The following is an 18,741-nucleotide window of genomic DNA, read 5'->3' on the forward strand; positions in this document are numbered from 1 at the left end:
TTGCAGATACTAAAAAAAGGAAGCATAAGAACTTATTTACAGATGCGCCGACAGCAATATCACAAAGCTATATTTCAGCTGCATGTGTAATGCAAACAACCTAAAGGGTGCTTTCACACTCAGCAAAACTACAGTATATTAGTACAGAATATTATTTCCTAATTATATATATATATTTATATATATTCACCAAAAATTAGAGATGTTTGGCTTGTGGGTAAAATTTCTGGAAAATGTAAAAAGTTTACGCTACGGTGATATTATATTATGAAAGTAGGTAATTTAAATAAAAACATGCGATAGGGATTTCATCATCTCCTCATAGGTAGAGAGGAGCGAAGCAGTAAAAAATTTTATTTCGTGAGATTCCGAATATTCAGTCAGATTCACAAATATTTGTTAATCTCATGCAAATGAATCTCAATAAAACAGCCAAACAATTGTAGCTGCAACAGTGGGACTATTATAGGGTAATGTTTTGTTCAACAACTATTGTTGTGACAGCGCCAAAAATTGAAAAATGTCAGATTTTTTTAAAAATAAAAAATTTCTCCCTGGAAAGCAGTGTATATTGGTGTATCAACGACGGACAATCTATAAACTTTCGAATAAACCATTTAACACATTCCAATACTCCTACAAGTGCCCTTTTAAGTGGCACCAATATGTGTCAGTTTAATTTTGTGTCCTTTGCGAGGATGTTGAAGCATCTAAAGAAGTCTGTCCCTTTTCAGGGTTTGGCCAGTGGCAGCAGGAAAGGTAGCAGTCAAGGGGGTGGAAATGGTGGAACGGGAGGTTAAGCACCTAACAAGCTTGGACAAAGGTTGCAGCTCCCAGTAAGTGGTCAGGTTAAAAGTAATCAGGCTGGTAATGTGGAATAGATTCTTCAAAGATCCCGCTCCATCGCAGTCAGTCAATCCTGGAGTCAGCAATTATCTGAAGGGTCTTCACTGTGCTAGGTTTGTCCGAAGCTTTCTGGCTGATGGTTCACCAAAAGTGAATTGCGGCCACAACACCACAAGAGACAGAGCTGAGGAAACTCCCCCTGGACTATCAGCCACTGCACTCAAATGATCTTTTTGAGGAATGCGAGCACTGTAAGTATTTGGAAGGCAGCGTTGAAGCTCCAGGGGTTGCTAGGCTTAAAAGCAGTCAAGAGAGCCAGGCAGGGGAATCTTCTTACAAAACAATGGGAGTGAAAGACATGCCACTGGAAGAAGACCGCCTTGGAGAGGAAACGTTCATCCCCAGCTACATTAATGACGTGGTAGACCCCACATGGAATCTGGAACCACAGGCTTCATCATCTTCATCTGGAGACGAAGATGTGTTTCTTCCACCAAAACATCATCAGGTCGCAAGCACAACCCATGTTTCCAGAGGCAAAAGGGTACACCAAGGAATACACCATCAGCTGGTTGGCAGTCTAGTGTTCAGGAAGGCCAAGGGTACACCATCAGCTAGTTGGCAGAGTAGTGTTCAGGAAGGCCCAGGCACTCAAAGGGTACACGACGGCAGTGGCAGCACTCAACTGCAGTCAAGCAGTGCGTCTGCTACAAAGACCCACCCACTGCGATCAGAGGTGTGGCAGTTTTTGCATCTCCGTGGTGGCACCGACCATCATACTATATGCATCATCTGTGATCATAAAGTGGGTCGGGTTTGGGTTCAAACCCAGGTACAATGTCTATGCAGCAGCACATGCAATGTCTCCGCCCCACTGCATGTAAAAAACTGGACCCTTGCCATTACCATTGCGCAGCCCCATCTCTGCAAGTCAGGGGTCAGTAACCTCACTTGGAAGCAGGAGGTCAAAAACATCTAACTCTGCCTCCTCTGTAGGGACCAATGGGAAAACAACACCACTGCTGAGACAAAATACTAACTCTAATATATTAATGAACTATATACACTACTATATACAATTAACCTATATAAATAAATAAATGTGAATTCCCAGTTGCATTGTGCATAACTTAATACCACCGAAAGCAATTAAAAATACACAAAGTACAACTAAACAAGACATAATATACCAATAAACTACAATTAAACAAACAAATTACAATTAAACAAATTCATACAAAATTAACTAAAACTAGACAATTCAATTTATATATTTATTTATTTATTTATTTCGGGACCTAAGCCGCTACAACTTGGGCTTCCACATGTTGGACATGCTGTACGAACAGAGATCAGTGGTCTACAAATTTCTCTTGACACATTCTGGCAGCTTCACACTGAACTGTAATTTTTAGGTCACCCATTGGCAGATGATGTTTGATAACTGTTGATTTCTGGTACCATTTGGGAAAACACTCTGTTGGTCTTCCGCAATAATTACAATATAAATGACACTATCCCCTGCTTCACGTCATGGAGACTGCACTGAGAAACATCATTGTAGAGGGGAGCAGTGCTACAGTCTACTGTCTGAACCTGAGCCCAAAGAGGGACAAAATCATGGTGGAGGAGGAAGAGAAGGGGGAGGGGGAGAAGGGGGCAGGGGTTCCAAACACCAACAGGTGGCATCTCTGGCTGAGATTTTCCAAACGTAAGGGGTAAGGTAAGGGGAGTCATGGGCGGCCCTCGGGTCATTGAATTTAGGCATTACAGTGTTATGGCCTTTACTCAACGACTCAGCTGATCCTATAGGTTTTCTCTGGGATTCGGGTCTAGAGAAAGTGCAGGCCACTCCATTAGCGGTTCCTCCAGCAGCAGTTCCATAAATGATGTAACCTTGATGAGCTGAAACATTGTCATCCATGAAAACAAAATGAAACTTGATGTTTATGGAGCAGGACCTGTGAACATATGAATTAAAGGTCCTCAATATTCAGAGCAAGTGTCAAACTTAGACCGGAAGCAGTAAGGGGATTACAGTGAAGTGTATGACTGTATTACTGGGGTGTGATCAGTTTTCACAGCAGCATCCGGGCAGGGAAAGGAGTGAAGGCCTGGTAAATGTCCTGATGCTGCTATCAGTAGTTTTCATAGAAGTATCAGGGCAAGGAGCAGTGCAGCAGGCTGGTAAATGTCCTCATGCTGCTATAAGTTTTCATAGCGGCATCAGGAGTGTGCACATTCAGGCCAACAGCAGCGACATCACCACAGTGCAGTTGGCCTAAGGCATCAATCAATTAGGAAGAGCCCATCTAGCCGAAACCAGGAAATGATAAAGGGCTCAGTGCAGCATGGAGGTAAAAAGGGGAGATACATAAAATAAAAAAATGTAACAAACAAAAAGGGTGAGGTGAGAGTACCCCCTTGAGAACCGACAACCATTACCCTATGTAATGCACTTTATTGTTTTTCCCTCCAGCATTTGTAACAGAGTGACACTTGCAGAGCACTCTGGAAAGCGCAACTCCAATAAGAAAGAACCATCACCTATTTCCTGCATCAATCATTTACAGCTATTGGAGTGTTAAGACAGCTGGTTCTCATTTTTTGGGGGGTTTATTTGGTGCAATGTTGGGCTGATGCGGGCCAATTTTAATAAGAGGTATGTTTTATTGGTATACTTAATCAGTGAACTGACATTTGAAAATTATTTGGAGTAATAAGCTGTGGTCCTAGTTGTTAGTTATTATTGAATTGGCTAGAGATGAGGAAGAGACTGTTTGCATTGCTGCATTGATGAGTGGATACCAGAGAGATGCACTTAACAGTGGTAGCAGTAAAAAAAAAAAAACAGCAACTAACCTATACTCAAAATTCGTCAAAGAGTTACGTGATACTATCCATGAGTAAAGGTAAGAAATTTGCCAGCGACATAAACCAATGGGAAGTGGCAGTGGCCGGGGACAAGGAGCCCAACTGTAAAGTGATTGTGAGCGCTGGTGCTGGAGGTGCAATGAGTGTGGGCACTTGGAATGAGACAGCCCAGCTTCTGGACCACATTCTGCTGAGCAGCCACAGTTAAATTAGAGTCTCCCAAAGCTAAGGGCCAAGCAGGAGGAACTCCTCCTAGAGTTCCCAGTGTCCCTGTGAAAATAACAGGGCAACGCTGCCTAGTAGTACAGACAAGGATCAATGGTCTATCCATGGTCTGCCTGATCAACACTGGCTCTAAGGTCACAATGTTGTCCAGTCAGCTTTACCCGACCTGTTTCCAATCTGCTGCCTTGGATTGATCTCTTATACAACTCTACCAGACGTGCAGAGTAAATCAGTGGATATAAAGGGCAGAGCTGGAGTGTTGATAGTACCCAGGAAGGCTCAGTTATTTATGCATCTACAACAACAGGTCACCATTACTTTGCATATTGGCACTCACACCAAATTTAAAGGGGGCACTATATTGGTGAAGTCCTTAGCCTTCCCCACAGAAAATGCTTATACCCTGTCTTGGAGGCCATGGAAGAAGATGATCAGCTAAAAGACAAATAAATACAACTACACTCATGATGGAGCATCCTGAGAAGACAACAGAACGAACACTGACAGAGAGGCTGACAACACATCAGAAATGTCTATAGCAAGCTAAGACAGTGGTTCTTAATACATGTGGGTAGATTGGAACCTGCCATTCCTTTAGGGAGATCGTGCAATGGTTCATAACAAAAAGCTCATTGGGAGGCAAGTTGGAGCCATGATGGGAATGAGTTCTAGTGATGTTTTTAAAAAGAGAAGATATACATTACCGTTCAAAAGTTTGGGGTCACATTGAAATGTCCTTATTTTTGAAGGAAAAACACTGTACTTTTCAATGAAGATAACTTTAAACTAGTCCTAACTTTAAAGAAATACACTCTATACATTGCTAATGTGGTAAATGACTATTCTAGCTGCAAATGTCTGGTTTTTGGTGCAATATCTACATAGGTGTATAGGTGCATAGGCCCATTTCCAGCAACCATCACTCCAGTGTTCTAATGGTACAATGTGTTTGCTCATTGGCTCAGAAGGCTAATTGATGATTAGAAAACCCTTGTGCAATCATGTTCACACATCTGAAAACAGTCTAGCTCGTTACAGAAGCTACAAAACTGACCTTCCTTTGAGCAGATTGTGTTTCTGGAGCATCACATTTGTGGGGTCAATTAAACGCTCAAAATGGCCAGAAAAAGAGAACTTTCATCTGAAACTCATTAGTCTATTCTTGTTCTTAGAAATGAAGGCTATTCCATGCGAGAAATTGCTAAGAAATTGAAGATTTCCTACAACGGTGTGTACTACTCCCTTCAGAGGACAGCACAAACAGGCTCTAACCAGAGTAGAAAAAGAAGTGGGAGGTTGCGTTGCACAACTAAGCAAGAAGATAAGCACATTAGAGTCTCTAGTTTGAGAAACAGACGCCTCACAGGTCCCCAACTGGCATCTTCATTAAATAGTACCTGCAAAACACCAGTGTCAACATCTACAGTGAAGAGGCGGCTGCAGGATTTTAGGCTTCAGGGCAGAGTGGCAAAGAAAAAGCCATATCTGAGACTGGCCAATAAAAGAAAAAGATTAAGATGGGCAAAAGAACACAGACATTGGACAGAGGAAGACTGGAAAAAAGTGTTGTGGACGGATTAATCCAAGTTTGATGTGTTTGGATCACAAAGAAGAACGTTTGTGAGACGCAGAACAAATGAAAAAATGCTGGAAGAATGCCTGACGCCATCTGTTAAGCATGGTGGAGGTGATGTGATGGTCTGGGGTTGCTTTGGTGCTGGTAAGGTGGGAGATTTGTACAGGGTAAAAGGGATTCTGAATAAGGAAGGCTATCACTCAATTTTGCAACGCCATGCCATACCCAGTGGACAGCACTTGATTGGAGCCAATTTCATCCTACAACAGGACAATGACCCTAAACACACCTCCAAATTGTGCAAGAACTATTTACAGCAGAAGCAGGCAGCTGGTATTCTTTTGGTAATGGAGTGGCCAGCGCAGTCACAAGATCTGAACCCCATTGAGCTGTTGTGGGAGCAGCTTGACCGTATGGTACGCCAGAAGTGCCCATCCAACCAATCCAACTTGTGGGAGCTGCTTCTAGAAGCGTGGGGTGCAATTTCTCCAGCTTACCTCAATAGATTAACAGCTAGAATGCCAAAGGTGTGCAATGCTGTAATTGCTGCAAAAGGTGGATTCTTTGACGAAAGCAAAGTTTGATGTAAAAACAATGTTATTTCAAATACAAATCATTATTTCTAACCTTGTCAATGTCTTGACTCTATTTTCTATTCATTTCACAATGTATGGTGGTGAAGAAGTGTGACTTTTCAATGAAAACACAAAATTGTTTGGGTGACCCCAAACCTTTGAACAGTAGTGTAAGTCAAACATAACTTAAAGAAAGTGGCTGTGTTGGCTGGAAATTTTAATGGTACAACACACCCAAAAGGAAATATCATTTCAGTTTCTGAAATAATTATTTTCAGAGAAAAGACATGAAAGTAGAGATAGCTGGCAATCACTAGTATTTTGTAGTGAATGGGAGATATCTCAGCCAGGAATAGGTACATTATATAACTGAGTGCTGTCAGCATAGAGATGGTACTGAAAGCTGTCTGCTAACAGTACGACAGGGGCTGTGTGAGATTTAAAGAAAATAGGAATCTTAACAGCAAAAGGAAGAGGAGAGAGAAGTATTAGTTAGGAAGACTACTATGAGAGTGCAGTGTTCTTAGGGGTTGACTCATCAGAGGCAATACCCTTTAAAAGGTCTTCACTATAGCAATCAGATGATTGACTCAGTTCTAGCTCTTCGCACCTCTAACAAATCCTTGTCATGCAAGAATGACTCTGTCCAGACAGGTATAGTGAGAGGCATTCGGCTCTGTCTCATAGGGGGAAACTTGAGCGGGGACCCTCTCGCTATGATGCCCTTATGCCCTAATAGGTTGTCTTTATCAGTTGATGTTCTACAGTCTCAAATGTCACAAAAAAATCAGAAAGTAAAGAGTAGCTGCCGTTAAATTTAGGTGCATAGAGATCATGTGAGATAATGTAGAGTACAGAAACCAGATATAAGATGGAGGGAAGATTACAGGGCGATTACGGGTCAAGAGAGGATTTTTTCAGTAATGGGGTTATGGCACTGGTATGTGCAGTATGTGCACATACTGCAATTCTCACAGCATGGTGTTTTATAGTGCACTGGTGGCCTCATGCTTTGTGAGATGTTTTCTATATTTAGGTCGGTTTTGCAGCTTAGTACAATTTTTGTCTTATTTTAGAACACAAAAAAAATGCAAACTATGTATAAAAAGTGTAATAAATTACCTTCGGAGAAAGCTGAAATATTCCTGATGCTGAGCCTGTGCTGAACTCATCATAATGTTCTGGAAAACCTGCCTATCCAGGACCCAAATCTTGGAGTCTGTTACAGCTGCAGAAAATATATATAGCGAATGAGTAACTGATGGTTAGATCATATAAAATAATCATTGCATTTGAATGAAACAAGTTTGCTGGCTATTGGGAGAATTCCTACAAGTCTGTGATTCTCTGTACTAGGGCAGTGGAAGATTTATTTGCTTCTAGAGAAGAATATGGTGTTTTACATGGTTTCCTTATAGGTTCATATTACATAACTATAAGGACTCTGTGTGCAGCTTTACTGAGGCTACTTTTTAACTTTGCATTACGAAGAGTGATTACTTTATAATGTCTCACTATTCCACATCATTCACAGTACGTTTCTAACACCTTTAATATATAGGTCTGGCATTAAAGTCAGTCTAGTCCAAAAACATATACGACCTTAATCAAATTGTTATAGAGAACAAATTTGTCCTCCACTTCATGAAGCCATCTTTAAACTAGATGTTAGCGTACCTCTAACCACGTTGTATAGAAGCTGTAATAACCACATAAAAAACTTCAGTACAGCCTCTTACAACATGTCTTACCAAATCCATGTTTTGTTGCTCAGAGAAGGTTAATTAAAATCACATAAGACACGATGAACGATGTTATGGGAATTACAACTTAATGAAAACTGAAAAGATACAGGGACATAGATATTCCTGATCTATAGTTTATTGTTTTATTGTGTGGAGCATGATTATGGTTAGTCGTGGCAATGACTCATACCTTTCACAGTGGCTGTTCTTTTGCAGTTATAGAGAATTGCTAATTCCCCAAAAGCAGTCCCAGGATGCATCTGCCCTAGCAGCCGACTGTTCTGAATAACGTCAAGCAAGCCCTCTGCAAGGTGAAAGTAAGAACATTAGCCGGCAAGTATTTCTCAACCACAATGTAGTTTTTACTAGAGCATAAGTAGTATATGAGGGCACAAAGAAAAGACACCGAACAACAGAAATCTAGTATACATTAGGAGAATGTAGTAGATCTACACGCGGTCCCATGTAAAAGCACAGATAAAGACATTATAATTACAAAGGAGCAAATCTCGAGCACTCTATAGTTGGTCTAAACCTGAGCGTGCCGCATTTGTTGGATGCAGCCCTTGGGAGCCCTGGAAAACTTGGATACAGTCTATGGCAGTAACCATGTTTTCCAGGCAGCCTTAGGGCTGCATCAAACTTCTACAGCCACCGGTAATCAAATGCCGCATGCTCGGGATTCACTCATCTCTTATTATAATGTAGCACTGATTATATATATAACAAAGTACCTCAATTCTTAAAATTCATCATTAGGAGCTTAGGATTAACCATAAAGACAAACAATTACCAAATTTGTGTGGTTTAAACAATATTTTAATAACCTTTTTTTATTTAGAGCTTTTTTCTATAAAAAAAAACAGATAGTTTTAAACCTGTATGTTGCTATGCAGTAAAGGAAAATTAGAGCAGTTAGCAACAGTTGGGGTCTGCAAATTTAAGATGAAGAGTGGCCCTCTTGGCGGCCCTTATTAATTAGGCTAAGGGCCATAGGCCCTATGATGATGATAATGCCATATGGTTCCATATTAAAGAGATATACTCCCCTAGAAGTGATGCTTCTGAAGAGAGAATATATCTGTAAAATGGTATTTAGAACAAATCGCTCTGCATGAAATAAAAGCCAAAAGCATACATACCACAGAGACAGACTGCTATGTGGAGAGAAGGGGCCCAGTCCTACTTGGTTCTATTGCTTTTGGTGGGAAACTATGCAGGACTTCTCTCCCAATGGAACTGCATTATTAGCAAATAAAAGGGTGAGATTGTTGATCTAAGGGTCATGGAGAGCAAGAGGGAATAAACACCAGACCTTTCAGTCCATGACAGCGAAATCAGATGCCATAATAAGGGACCCATTTCAAAATTTACTTTGAGGCCCCCTTTCCTCTATGTACTCTATAGATTACAGCTCTATATACCTTAGCCTTAGTGCAACTAAGAATAAAGCTTATGACTAGTGTTGAGTGAACCTGTCAAAATGTTCGGGTTCAGCAATGTTAACCGAACATGAACGCTCAGCACTTTATTCTCCGCACCTGCAGAAGTTGAATGCTTCCCTAGGGGGGCCAGATAAACAAGGACACAGGCTAAGGCTATGTTCACACACTGTATAAACAACAGCCATTCCCCGTGAATGGCCGTTGTTTAAAGCTAATGAACATGATCATTAATTCCGGCCATAGGCAGCGTTAAATAGGGAACAACCGTTGTGTGACCATAGCCTTAGGCTGTATGCATGTTTTCCAGGACTAGCTAGGGCAGCATCCAACTTCTGCAGCGGCTCAACACTACAACTTTTGTTCTAGTTTTTTCTGCACCTTTCTTTTTAGCTGTAAGGAGGTGTGTTGTATACAGGAAGATAAGTACGATCAGAAGAGGTTTTCCAACTTACTAAAACATTTTCTTAGTGCTTCTATGAGCACATTATCATTGCATGCATTTGGAGCTAACCTGTCAAGTTGAACAACCGTATTTTAGTTTTGTCTTATTGGTTATATCTATAATTTAAGGTAAAAGATCTGCATCAAAATGCAAAGTGAGAACTGAACCCAAAACTTCTCTGTGCAGGGATGAATAAAAACTAAGAGCAAAACTGTTTTTTCCACAGCAACCAATAAGAGCTCAGCTTTCATACCCTCAAGAACGCTGTTGTTAGTTCCTACTCTTCCATCATTGTTACCTGTAGTCCCGCAGTAAAGGCTCATTATTTCTCAGGATCCACACACATCAGAGATACTTTAGTTGTCCTTATCTGTGCCAATGTGAGTGTGCCATGAAGAAGCTGGACATTTGGCATATAGGTCTACATTTGTAGCTGATCATCAGCAAGCCCACCTATGTGGTAAGCTACTATATACACATCATAGACAAATACCAATATCTTTTATATAGCTTTTAAGCTCCTTTTTTTTTTAAACACCGGACTCAAGCTGTTCATACACATAGCATAGCTGCTGGAGGAACACTCAACTGGCCGACAGCTACAGTATCTCTCCTAGCCCCCCAGATGCAAATGTGCAAATATGTGTCCTGAATATGCAGAGCTTAAAGAGGATGTACCATCAGGAACCATCAGGTACACCCTCTTTAATACGGATAAAACGGCGCCATCATGGGGAAGCCGCTGCTGCGTTCCGTTGTTTGAACCGCAGCCCAGTTTCCATGTACGGTGCCATTCTATCCATGGGTACCAGGCCGGGGCTAAGCACAGGAGGTGGCCCGCCCCCAGTGGGACAGAATTTCCTCCCGTCTATGATGCGGCTCCTTTAGAATTAATAGAGTGGCAACATAGGGGGGCAGGGATTTCAGCCCCGGCCCAGTACCTGTGTATCGAACTGTGCCATACACGGGAACTGGGCCGCAGTTGAAAAAAAAGGACCACGGCACCGGCTTCCCCGTGACGACGCCGTTCTATCTGTGGGTCATATTAAAGAGGATTTACCTGATGGTACATCCTCTTTAAAACAAGCAAGAGCTGTCCAGCTCAAATCTCCACATGTACAATGACACCAACTCCAGCATGATTTTGCAGGCTTGGTAAGGGCCAATGCATTTAGCAACAGAAACATAAGAATTCTACACACTTAGGAGAATAAAGTATTTTTTCTTTATTGGTCAACCATCCCTACACCTTTCGTATGCTTCAACATGTTTTGACTGCACTTAAGCAGTCTTAATCATGGTTACTACTCTTATCTTCCTTGTGTTGTAATTTCAAACATGTGCCTGTGGCTCTATCATATGACCAGGACCACATTTTATTAATAAAAGTTTCTAATATATGACAGATCTTGGAAACTATAAGGAAAGTATACAGTATATTCTTTCCATGTAGGAAGTACTGGTTTGGTACACCACCGTTAATGACAGATGTTCCTCTAACTTACCTGCTAGAACATAAAGATGGTTTCCTGCTGCCCCTTCCTGGATGACGAGCTGTGACTGGCTGTACACCCTCTCATACATACAGTCCACAATCCTCCGAACGTGTGTGGCTTCCAGCTGCCTTAAGAAGTCATTACTCATGATGGCTCCAGTGATTAGCTTCTTAGCACTAAGGTTATAAGGAAATGGTTCATTTCTACTTTAACAACATAATTATTATCCTGCCATTAAAAAGTGCACACGACTAGTCAATTCAATGGAGATTTTTTTCCAGAGATAATGTAAATATTTGTGCCGTTTCCTCACACAGCAGACGATAAATGTCATTGTGAATATCATTTTCTCAACAGTCTGCCTCAGGATGAGAGGAGAGAAATGCGTTTCAATGCATCTCCACATGGGAGACTCTACCCAATAATCATTTTAAGACAAAGACTCTAATATTCTCTTCCATATCTCCAAGTGATATGAGAAAAAATGTTTTGTTAGCCGCTAAAATAACTCCAAATGGTTTCCTTGTGGGAGTTTTTTGCGTCTGGCATTTTCGAGGATGATCATTAATGTCATATGAGACAAGCTCAGCGGTACTGTAACCTTTCAGCATAGAGCTAATTGTTTTTCAATTGGGAGGGCGGCAGTTCGACAATGTATGATTGGAGCTGAAGGGAAATTTGTCTCTTAATATTTGTCATTTTTACTGAATATTTTGTTTTGCCAATCCTATAAAATTACTCAGTAAAATGTATTCACTGAACAGCAGAGTGGCTGAATGAAGCGCTCCTTGTCTTAACAAGCACTGGGTGACGTGGGATTTTTCAGGGACCTTTGAAGTGACAGCATTGTGGTTTCCGCAGTTAAACAGCAAGGTAACCTTTAGCATTCTCATCATGGCAATAAGTAACAACTGCCGTCCTTACACTACCCTTATCAATGCTCTTGGCAGCTGCGGAAAATTGATCATATGATTTAAACAGCATCTGCACACTGGTGACAACTGCACTTCCATCACAGAGAAGTCCCCACAAGACTACAGGATTATTATTGTCCTCTAACAATATTATACAAAGGAAACACTAGCTCTGCAATTTTATAATATAAGCCAGACAAAGCTGGGTCATTACTATGATTTACTTGAACATCTACTCCATAATGGATTAATGTCTTAAATTATGGAGAATAACTTGTAAAGAAGTTGTCCTTCTTACAGGGACTATTCCAGGGGTTAGTCAAAGTACAGCACCCATTAGGAAAATATTTAAAGGGAACTTGTTACATTGAACATACTGTATAATCTGCTAGCAGCATTTTGTAGAAGGGAATTTGTTGACCATAGAGAGGGACAGAGAGACAGAGACAGAAAGAGAGATATGTGGGAAAATATTAGGAATAAGGGCCAGTTCACATGGAGTAAAAGCGTCCGAATCCCACCTGCCTCAGTGTCATACAGTCTGTCTATGGTAGGGCTTGCGCCAGGGCCGTTTTAATACACTGGTGGGCCCAGTGCAAATACCCCCCCTCCTTTTCGCACTCCGCAATCCCCACCCCCGAACCCAGCGTTTTCAGAATCGGTGTTCCACAAGCAGTATATTGTCCAGAAAGTTCCCCCGCACTGTATTAAGAGCCCCAGTACATATGGTAGTTATCCTATAACACTATTTCCATCATACAGTGATTACATATTACCCTAAAACTGCTCTGAACAAAACAAAAAGATTTCACCAATGATACCATTACATAATACTGCTACACCATGACCCCTATCACTACAACCCTATTACAGACTGCAGTTACATCTAGGCACTTTGAATGCTGACGTCCCCAGAAGTGGGGAGGGCTGAGTCTTAAGCTCTGTTCCCACATTGCACTTATGTTACAAATGCAATATGGTGCGTTTTTAACATAAGTGCATTCAAAGTGCCTAGATGTAACTTAGATGTTTCTGCACTTTATGGGTGCTCTTTACTGTCTCTTTAAGAACTGTTCAGTAAAGCATTCAAGTGGTTAAGTAATCTGTGGTTCATCTGCACTACATGTAAAATCTTAAAAGAGCGAGTGGTTGGGATCCAGGGAAAGCATACACAGTGTATACACAGCATACATACATACATATATACCAGCATACATACATACATACCAGCAGTGTATACACAGCATACATACATACATATATACCAGCAGTGTATACACAGCATACATACATATATACCAGCAGTGTACACACAGCATACATACATATATACCAGCAGTGTACACAGTGTACATACATATATACCAGCAGTGTACACAGCATACATACATATATACCAGCAGTGTATACACTGCATACATACGAACATATATACCAGCAGTGTATGCACAGCATACATACATACATATATACATATATACCAGCAGTGTATACAGCATACATACATACATACATATATACCAGCAGTGTATACACAGCATACATACATACATATATACCAGCAGTGTATACACAGCATACATACATACATACATACATACATATATACCAGCAGTGTATACACAGCATACATACATATATACCAGCAGTGCATACACAGCATACATACATATATACCAGCAGTATACACAGCGTATATACATATATACCAGCAGTGTACACAGCATACATACATATATACCAGCAGTGTATACACAGCATACATACAAACATATATACCAGCAGTGTATACACAGCATACATACATACATATATACATATATACCAGCAGTGTATACAGCATACATACATACATATATACCAGCAGTGTATACACAGCATACATACATACTTATATACCAGCAGTGTATACACAGCATACATACATACATACCAGCAGTGTATACACAGCATACATACATATATACCAGCAGTGCATACACAGCATACATACATATATACCAGCAGTATACACAGCGTACATACATATATACCAGCAGTGTACACAGCATACATACATATATATACCAGCAGTGTATACACAGCATACATACATACATATATACCAGCAGTGTATACAGCATACATACATACATACATACATACATATATACCAGCAGTGTATACACAGCATACATACATACATATATACCAGCAGTGTATACACAGCATACATACATATATACCAGCAGTGTACACACAGCATACATACATACATATATACCAGCAGTGTATACACAGCATACATACATATATACCATCAGTGTATACACAGCATACATACATATATACCATCAGTGTTTACACAGCATACATACATATATACCAGCAGTGTATACACAGCATACATACATATATACCAGCAGTGTATACACAGCATACATACATATATACCAGCAGTGTATACACAGCATATATACATATATACCAGCAGTGTATACACAGCATACATACATACATATATACCAGCAGTGTATACACAGCGTACATACATATATACCAGCAGTGTATACACAGCCCACATAAAAATATAAAAGCTGTGACCAGCACCCCCTTCACCCATGCTTTGTAGTTGATCACCTCTCATGGCATGGGGGGGGGGGGGGGGGACAAGGAAGATGATAACCTATAAAGGATGAGAAGATGCAATGGTGACGAACTATAAAAGCATGGGTCCCACTTCATCACCTTATCCCTAACAGTGCTTTATAGTTCAACTCTCCTGGATATGATCAATTCAGAAGCCTGAGAAAGCTGAGTGATACAGGCTGCCATCTGACAAGTAGCTAAATCCATTGACATTACCACTTCTTCTTTTCTAGGCTCCTGAATGGTATACCCATCTAGTAATAAAGATAGGGGGAAGGTAAAGCAGACATAGCATCACTTATCTGTCATTCTGTGATCAGGGAAAGCTGGATGATAACAGGAGAGAGGTGCTGGGGCTAGCTGTCATGGCCAAACCAAAAGCCATACATCCAATCACATAGCAGCCTGTTACCAACTGCCCCCTCTGACCTGGAGCATGTACCCACACTTATCAGCAGCCTAAACTACACTTGCTGGGAAGGGGGAAACAACTAGGTAAGCAGATAGCCCAGCGGCAGCATGCAATGGGTCTTCAATCAGCAAGAAGCCCACATCACACCAGGCCCCTGCGGCCGCAGCTGTATGTTGGTCCTTACCTCATTAGTGTGACGCAGTCAGTCTGGCAGGAGGAGGGGACATCTCTGGCCAAATGGTGGGGGGTCCTGACTCACAGCTCCTTCCCTCATTGGTGTAGTAGGAGAGCTGCTTGAGCTCTGCTGATTCACTAATGGGAAGAAGGAGGCTGCAGTTTTGTCTGTGCGGCCTCCGAGTTACCACACCGAATTAAGTGATCCGAATAGGGAGAGCAGCGCCCCATAGCAGACAGATGCAGCGCCACAGTAAGACGCCCCCCCCCCCACACACACACACTCACACTCATCCACCGATGCGGCCATAAGCGGCAGGCAGATGAGTGAGTGTGTGTAAAGGTACCTAGTGGCAAATAGGGTCCTGCTCAGGGGGGCCCTTGTCATGTGACTTTAACCAGTGGGCCCGGTGCACGTGCACGGTGACATGTCAATTCATCGAGCAAAGAGCAGAGGCACGCAAGCCCTCCCATAGACAGACTGTATGACACTGAGGCAGGCGGGATTCCACAGCGGAGAGAGTTCCGCCGTTTTTACTATGTGTTAACTAGTCCTAAGTAATAATTTAGTTATAACATTTGATGTTCCTTCTGGGCCTAGGAGTCCTACTCTGTGAGTGACAGCTGACTATGCACCGTTAGTTATTTAAGGAGTCCTAAACCCATAATTTCAAGGAATTCTTCTTTGTGTTGCTATAAGCCATAGGAAGGAGCAATAGGCTAAATTTACATTGCATTTATTGTGTAAATCTGAGCTACGTCAGGAGTGTTCCCCAGTGTCACCATGATCATAATGGTGCAATAACAAGTAAAAACTGTGATCAATAGAAAATTTACGTTGCACTGCAGTCAATGGGATCCCGGCTGGACTGTATACAAATAGTATACACTCCAGCCAGGATCGCTAGCGACCGCAGGGAAAACTGATATGTCAGTTTTGTGCGGCCACTATTCATTGAATAGCGGCTGCACAGGACTGTCAGTTCACACAATGGAAAGTGCGGCTCTACTGCAGTACTGGCCAGAATAATCTTCACAGACACTGCTGCTCTGTGACACAGCTGGGTTACACAATGGCTGGTAGCCTACAAGCTTTTATTCAGTTGCACTAAAATAAAAAGTTGCTATAAACAACAAAGAGCTTTGAGGTTTTTTTTTACACAGTTTAATAAATCTCATGCACTTTTTAAAAATTTTGGGTGAAGTTTCAAGAGAATTTTCCCTTTGTATAAATGTGCCTTCAGTTCAGCCAGTCACTGTTTTAAGCAGTGATTTGCCTCAGTGATTGGCTTATAGCGCATCCCCTACCATTTCCTGTGTGTCAGGAAAGGAAGTGATCAGTGAAGACCTGGGAACCATTGGACAACTCCCTTTGGATGAAGGGAACTGAGTTACTGCTGTGAATAGACCTCCACAATTACCAAGTACCAGCAAATCCTAGCTGTATGGTTATTTTTGTAATAGTTTTTATTGGTGAAGAACTCAAAAAAGTTTTTCAAATCTTTTTCAATGGAGCAAATGTTCAACAAAGAAAACACCAATAACTAGTGAATTTTTTTTCATAGTGGACCACATACTGTATAATTTATAAAATTACTTCTGCATAGAAGAACAAATCTAATCAAAGATGCCAACACTTTGTCTTACCTAGAATCCTTACGGATGCAGGTGACATCAAGGTTCTGACAACTGGGATTGTAATAATGTCGTGAAGTTGGTTCGGCTGACACTCCTTCCTTGGCTTTCTGACGTCTATGGGTGTCAGCGGCTTTCTCATTGCACTGAGCAGGCCCTTGGTTTATAACACTTAGAAGCTTCTTCCTCTGACTTCCCTTTGGGGACAGTTGGATGTTATAGCCAATGGCATCCTGTAATTTGTCTATCTGGACAGATTTTGTTTCCAGTTCCTTCTCCAATTGTCTGATTTTGTCATCCTTTTCTTGCAGCTCTTTCCATTTCTGCCTCAGTTCTTCTTCGAGAAGCAGCACCGTCTCCTGCAGTTTAGTAAAAGCCCCAGAGGAATGTTCTCTCCTCCTAGAGGAGAGGCAGCTATCCTCTCTCCGTGGGGCTCTGATAGTTCCATTTCCCATGCTGTTCTGATTGTACATCCCGGAGGATTGGTACTTTGCTCAGTAATTGCTACTTAGATGTCTGCTTCTCTCATGACTTCCAAAATGTTGGTTATAACAAAGTACATATGCGGATTAAATTACCATTTTTAGAATGGATGTAAAATCTTATCACGGCCTAAATGATGAAGGAAAGGAAGAGAAAATTATTCAAAACCACATTACTTAGACTTCAGTAAATTATGTTTTTTCTAATAATAGATATATAATAGGGTGAGAAACCTAAACTAAGCTGAGCACACATTACAAGAAAATAGTTCTTCAATGCATTCATATGGACCTCCTGCTGCTAATTTAGTGCCCTTTCTCTCTCTATGTCCTATGACAGGGCAGATGTAAGAGATCCCATCACATCAGCAATACCACCCATTCTCTACCAGTAAGGCTGTGTCTGCATTGGCAGTAATTCATTCCTCATCAGTGATTTGCCCTCCTGTGCATTCAAAAGGCAAAGCCCAAACAAGCCTCAAAATAGAGAAGTATTGATTTCTATATCGAATGCTTTGTCTATATTCAATTGACATTGTACACACACAGAATGTAATTTGTGGAAATTTGCTCATTCAGCAGTCTAGTGGGCATCAATGAACATACTTTTGGGAATATACCACAGTCTGTTTAGAAAAGACCTTAAACGTAGGGTCAAATGGAAATTTTCTGTACCCTTGCAGATATTTTACTATAAGTCTTTCAATATTTTATTTGGATGGCCATTAAATCTGTCATGCAGTTTCCAACGAAAACATCTACAAGAGTCCAAGTAAAAGGATGTTCAGGTCACTTAGTGATCTTATGCAAGGTAAAGATCCTGTTCTACACCTTTGACATAGGGTTGTATCCCACTGTATAGGCGTGGAGTGGGATCAACCATGGGGCCCAACTGTAAAAATATGTACTATATATTTTATTTTTATTTTTACTATTTATCATATTGCTCCATACTTTATTTCTTGTGGTATATAGTCCCATACTTTTACCAGCATACATGTTGAGATCACTGCAGTAACCAAAATACCCCTAAAAATAACTAATGCATGCAGTGCCCAAAATGAATACTTTATTTCACTGAACAGCTACAAAATAATAATAGGCCAAACTGGATAAGCATATATCATATGCTATGCTACCTTGACCAGAAATTTGCCATTAAATTTGGTATTCTTATTGACCTATTAATTAATTAATGGGGAAAACTAACAACCACTGTTGTGCCCCATTTAGCCTTTGTGTGGAGCAGAAATCTCTACCTGACAGAGGAGA

At 41.0% G+C, this 18,741-nt stretch overlaps 1 protein-coding gene across 2 annotated transcripts in view; it reads right to left on the reverse strand.

The window, feature by feature from the left end:
* LOC138799444 (cGMP-dependent protein kinase 2-like) overlaps positions 1-18,741 on the reverse strand; it is a 119,780-nt gene that overhangs the window by 69,679 nt on the left and 31,360 nt on the right. For both annotated transcript variants that reach the window (XM_069980616.1, XM_069980617.1), the window contains 4 exons: positions 17,000-17,599; positions 11,234-11,400; positions 8,032-8,145; positions 7,219-7,324 (listed from right to left, as the gene is read on the reverse strand). In XM_069980616.1, coding sequence (XP_069836717.1) covers positions 7,219-7,324; positions 8,032-8,145; positions 11,234-11,400; positions 17,000-17,460 — 848 coding nt within the window. In that variant the 5' untranslated portion in view covers positions 17,461-17,599. The remainder of the gene's footprint in view (positions 1-7,218; positions 7,325-8,031; positions 8,146-11,233; positions 11,401-16,999; positions 17,600-18,741) is intronic.

This window comes from Dendropsophus ebraccatus, chromosome 8, assembly GCF_027789765.1.
Source record: "Dendropsophus ebraccatus isolate aDenEbr1 chromosome 8, aDenEbr1.pat, whole genome shotgun sequence".
In the NCBI taxonomy this organism is placed as follows: Eukaryota; Metazoa; Chordata; class Amphibia; order Anura; family Hylidae; genus Dendropsophus; species Dendropsophus ebraccatus.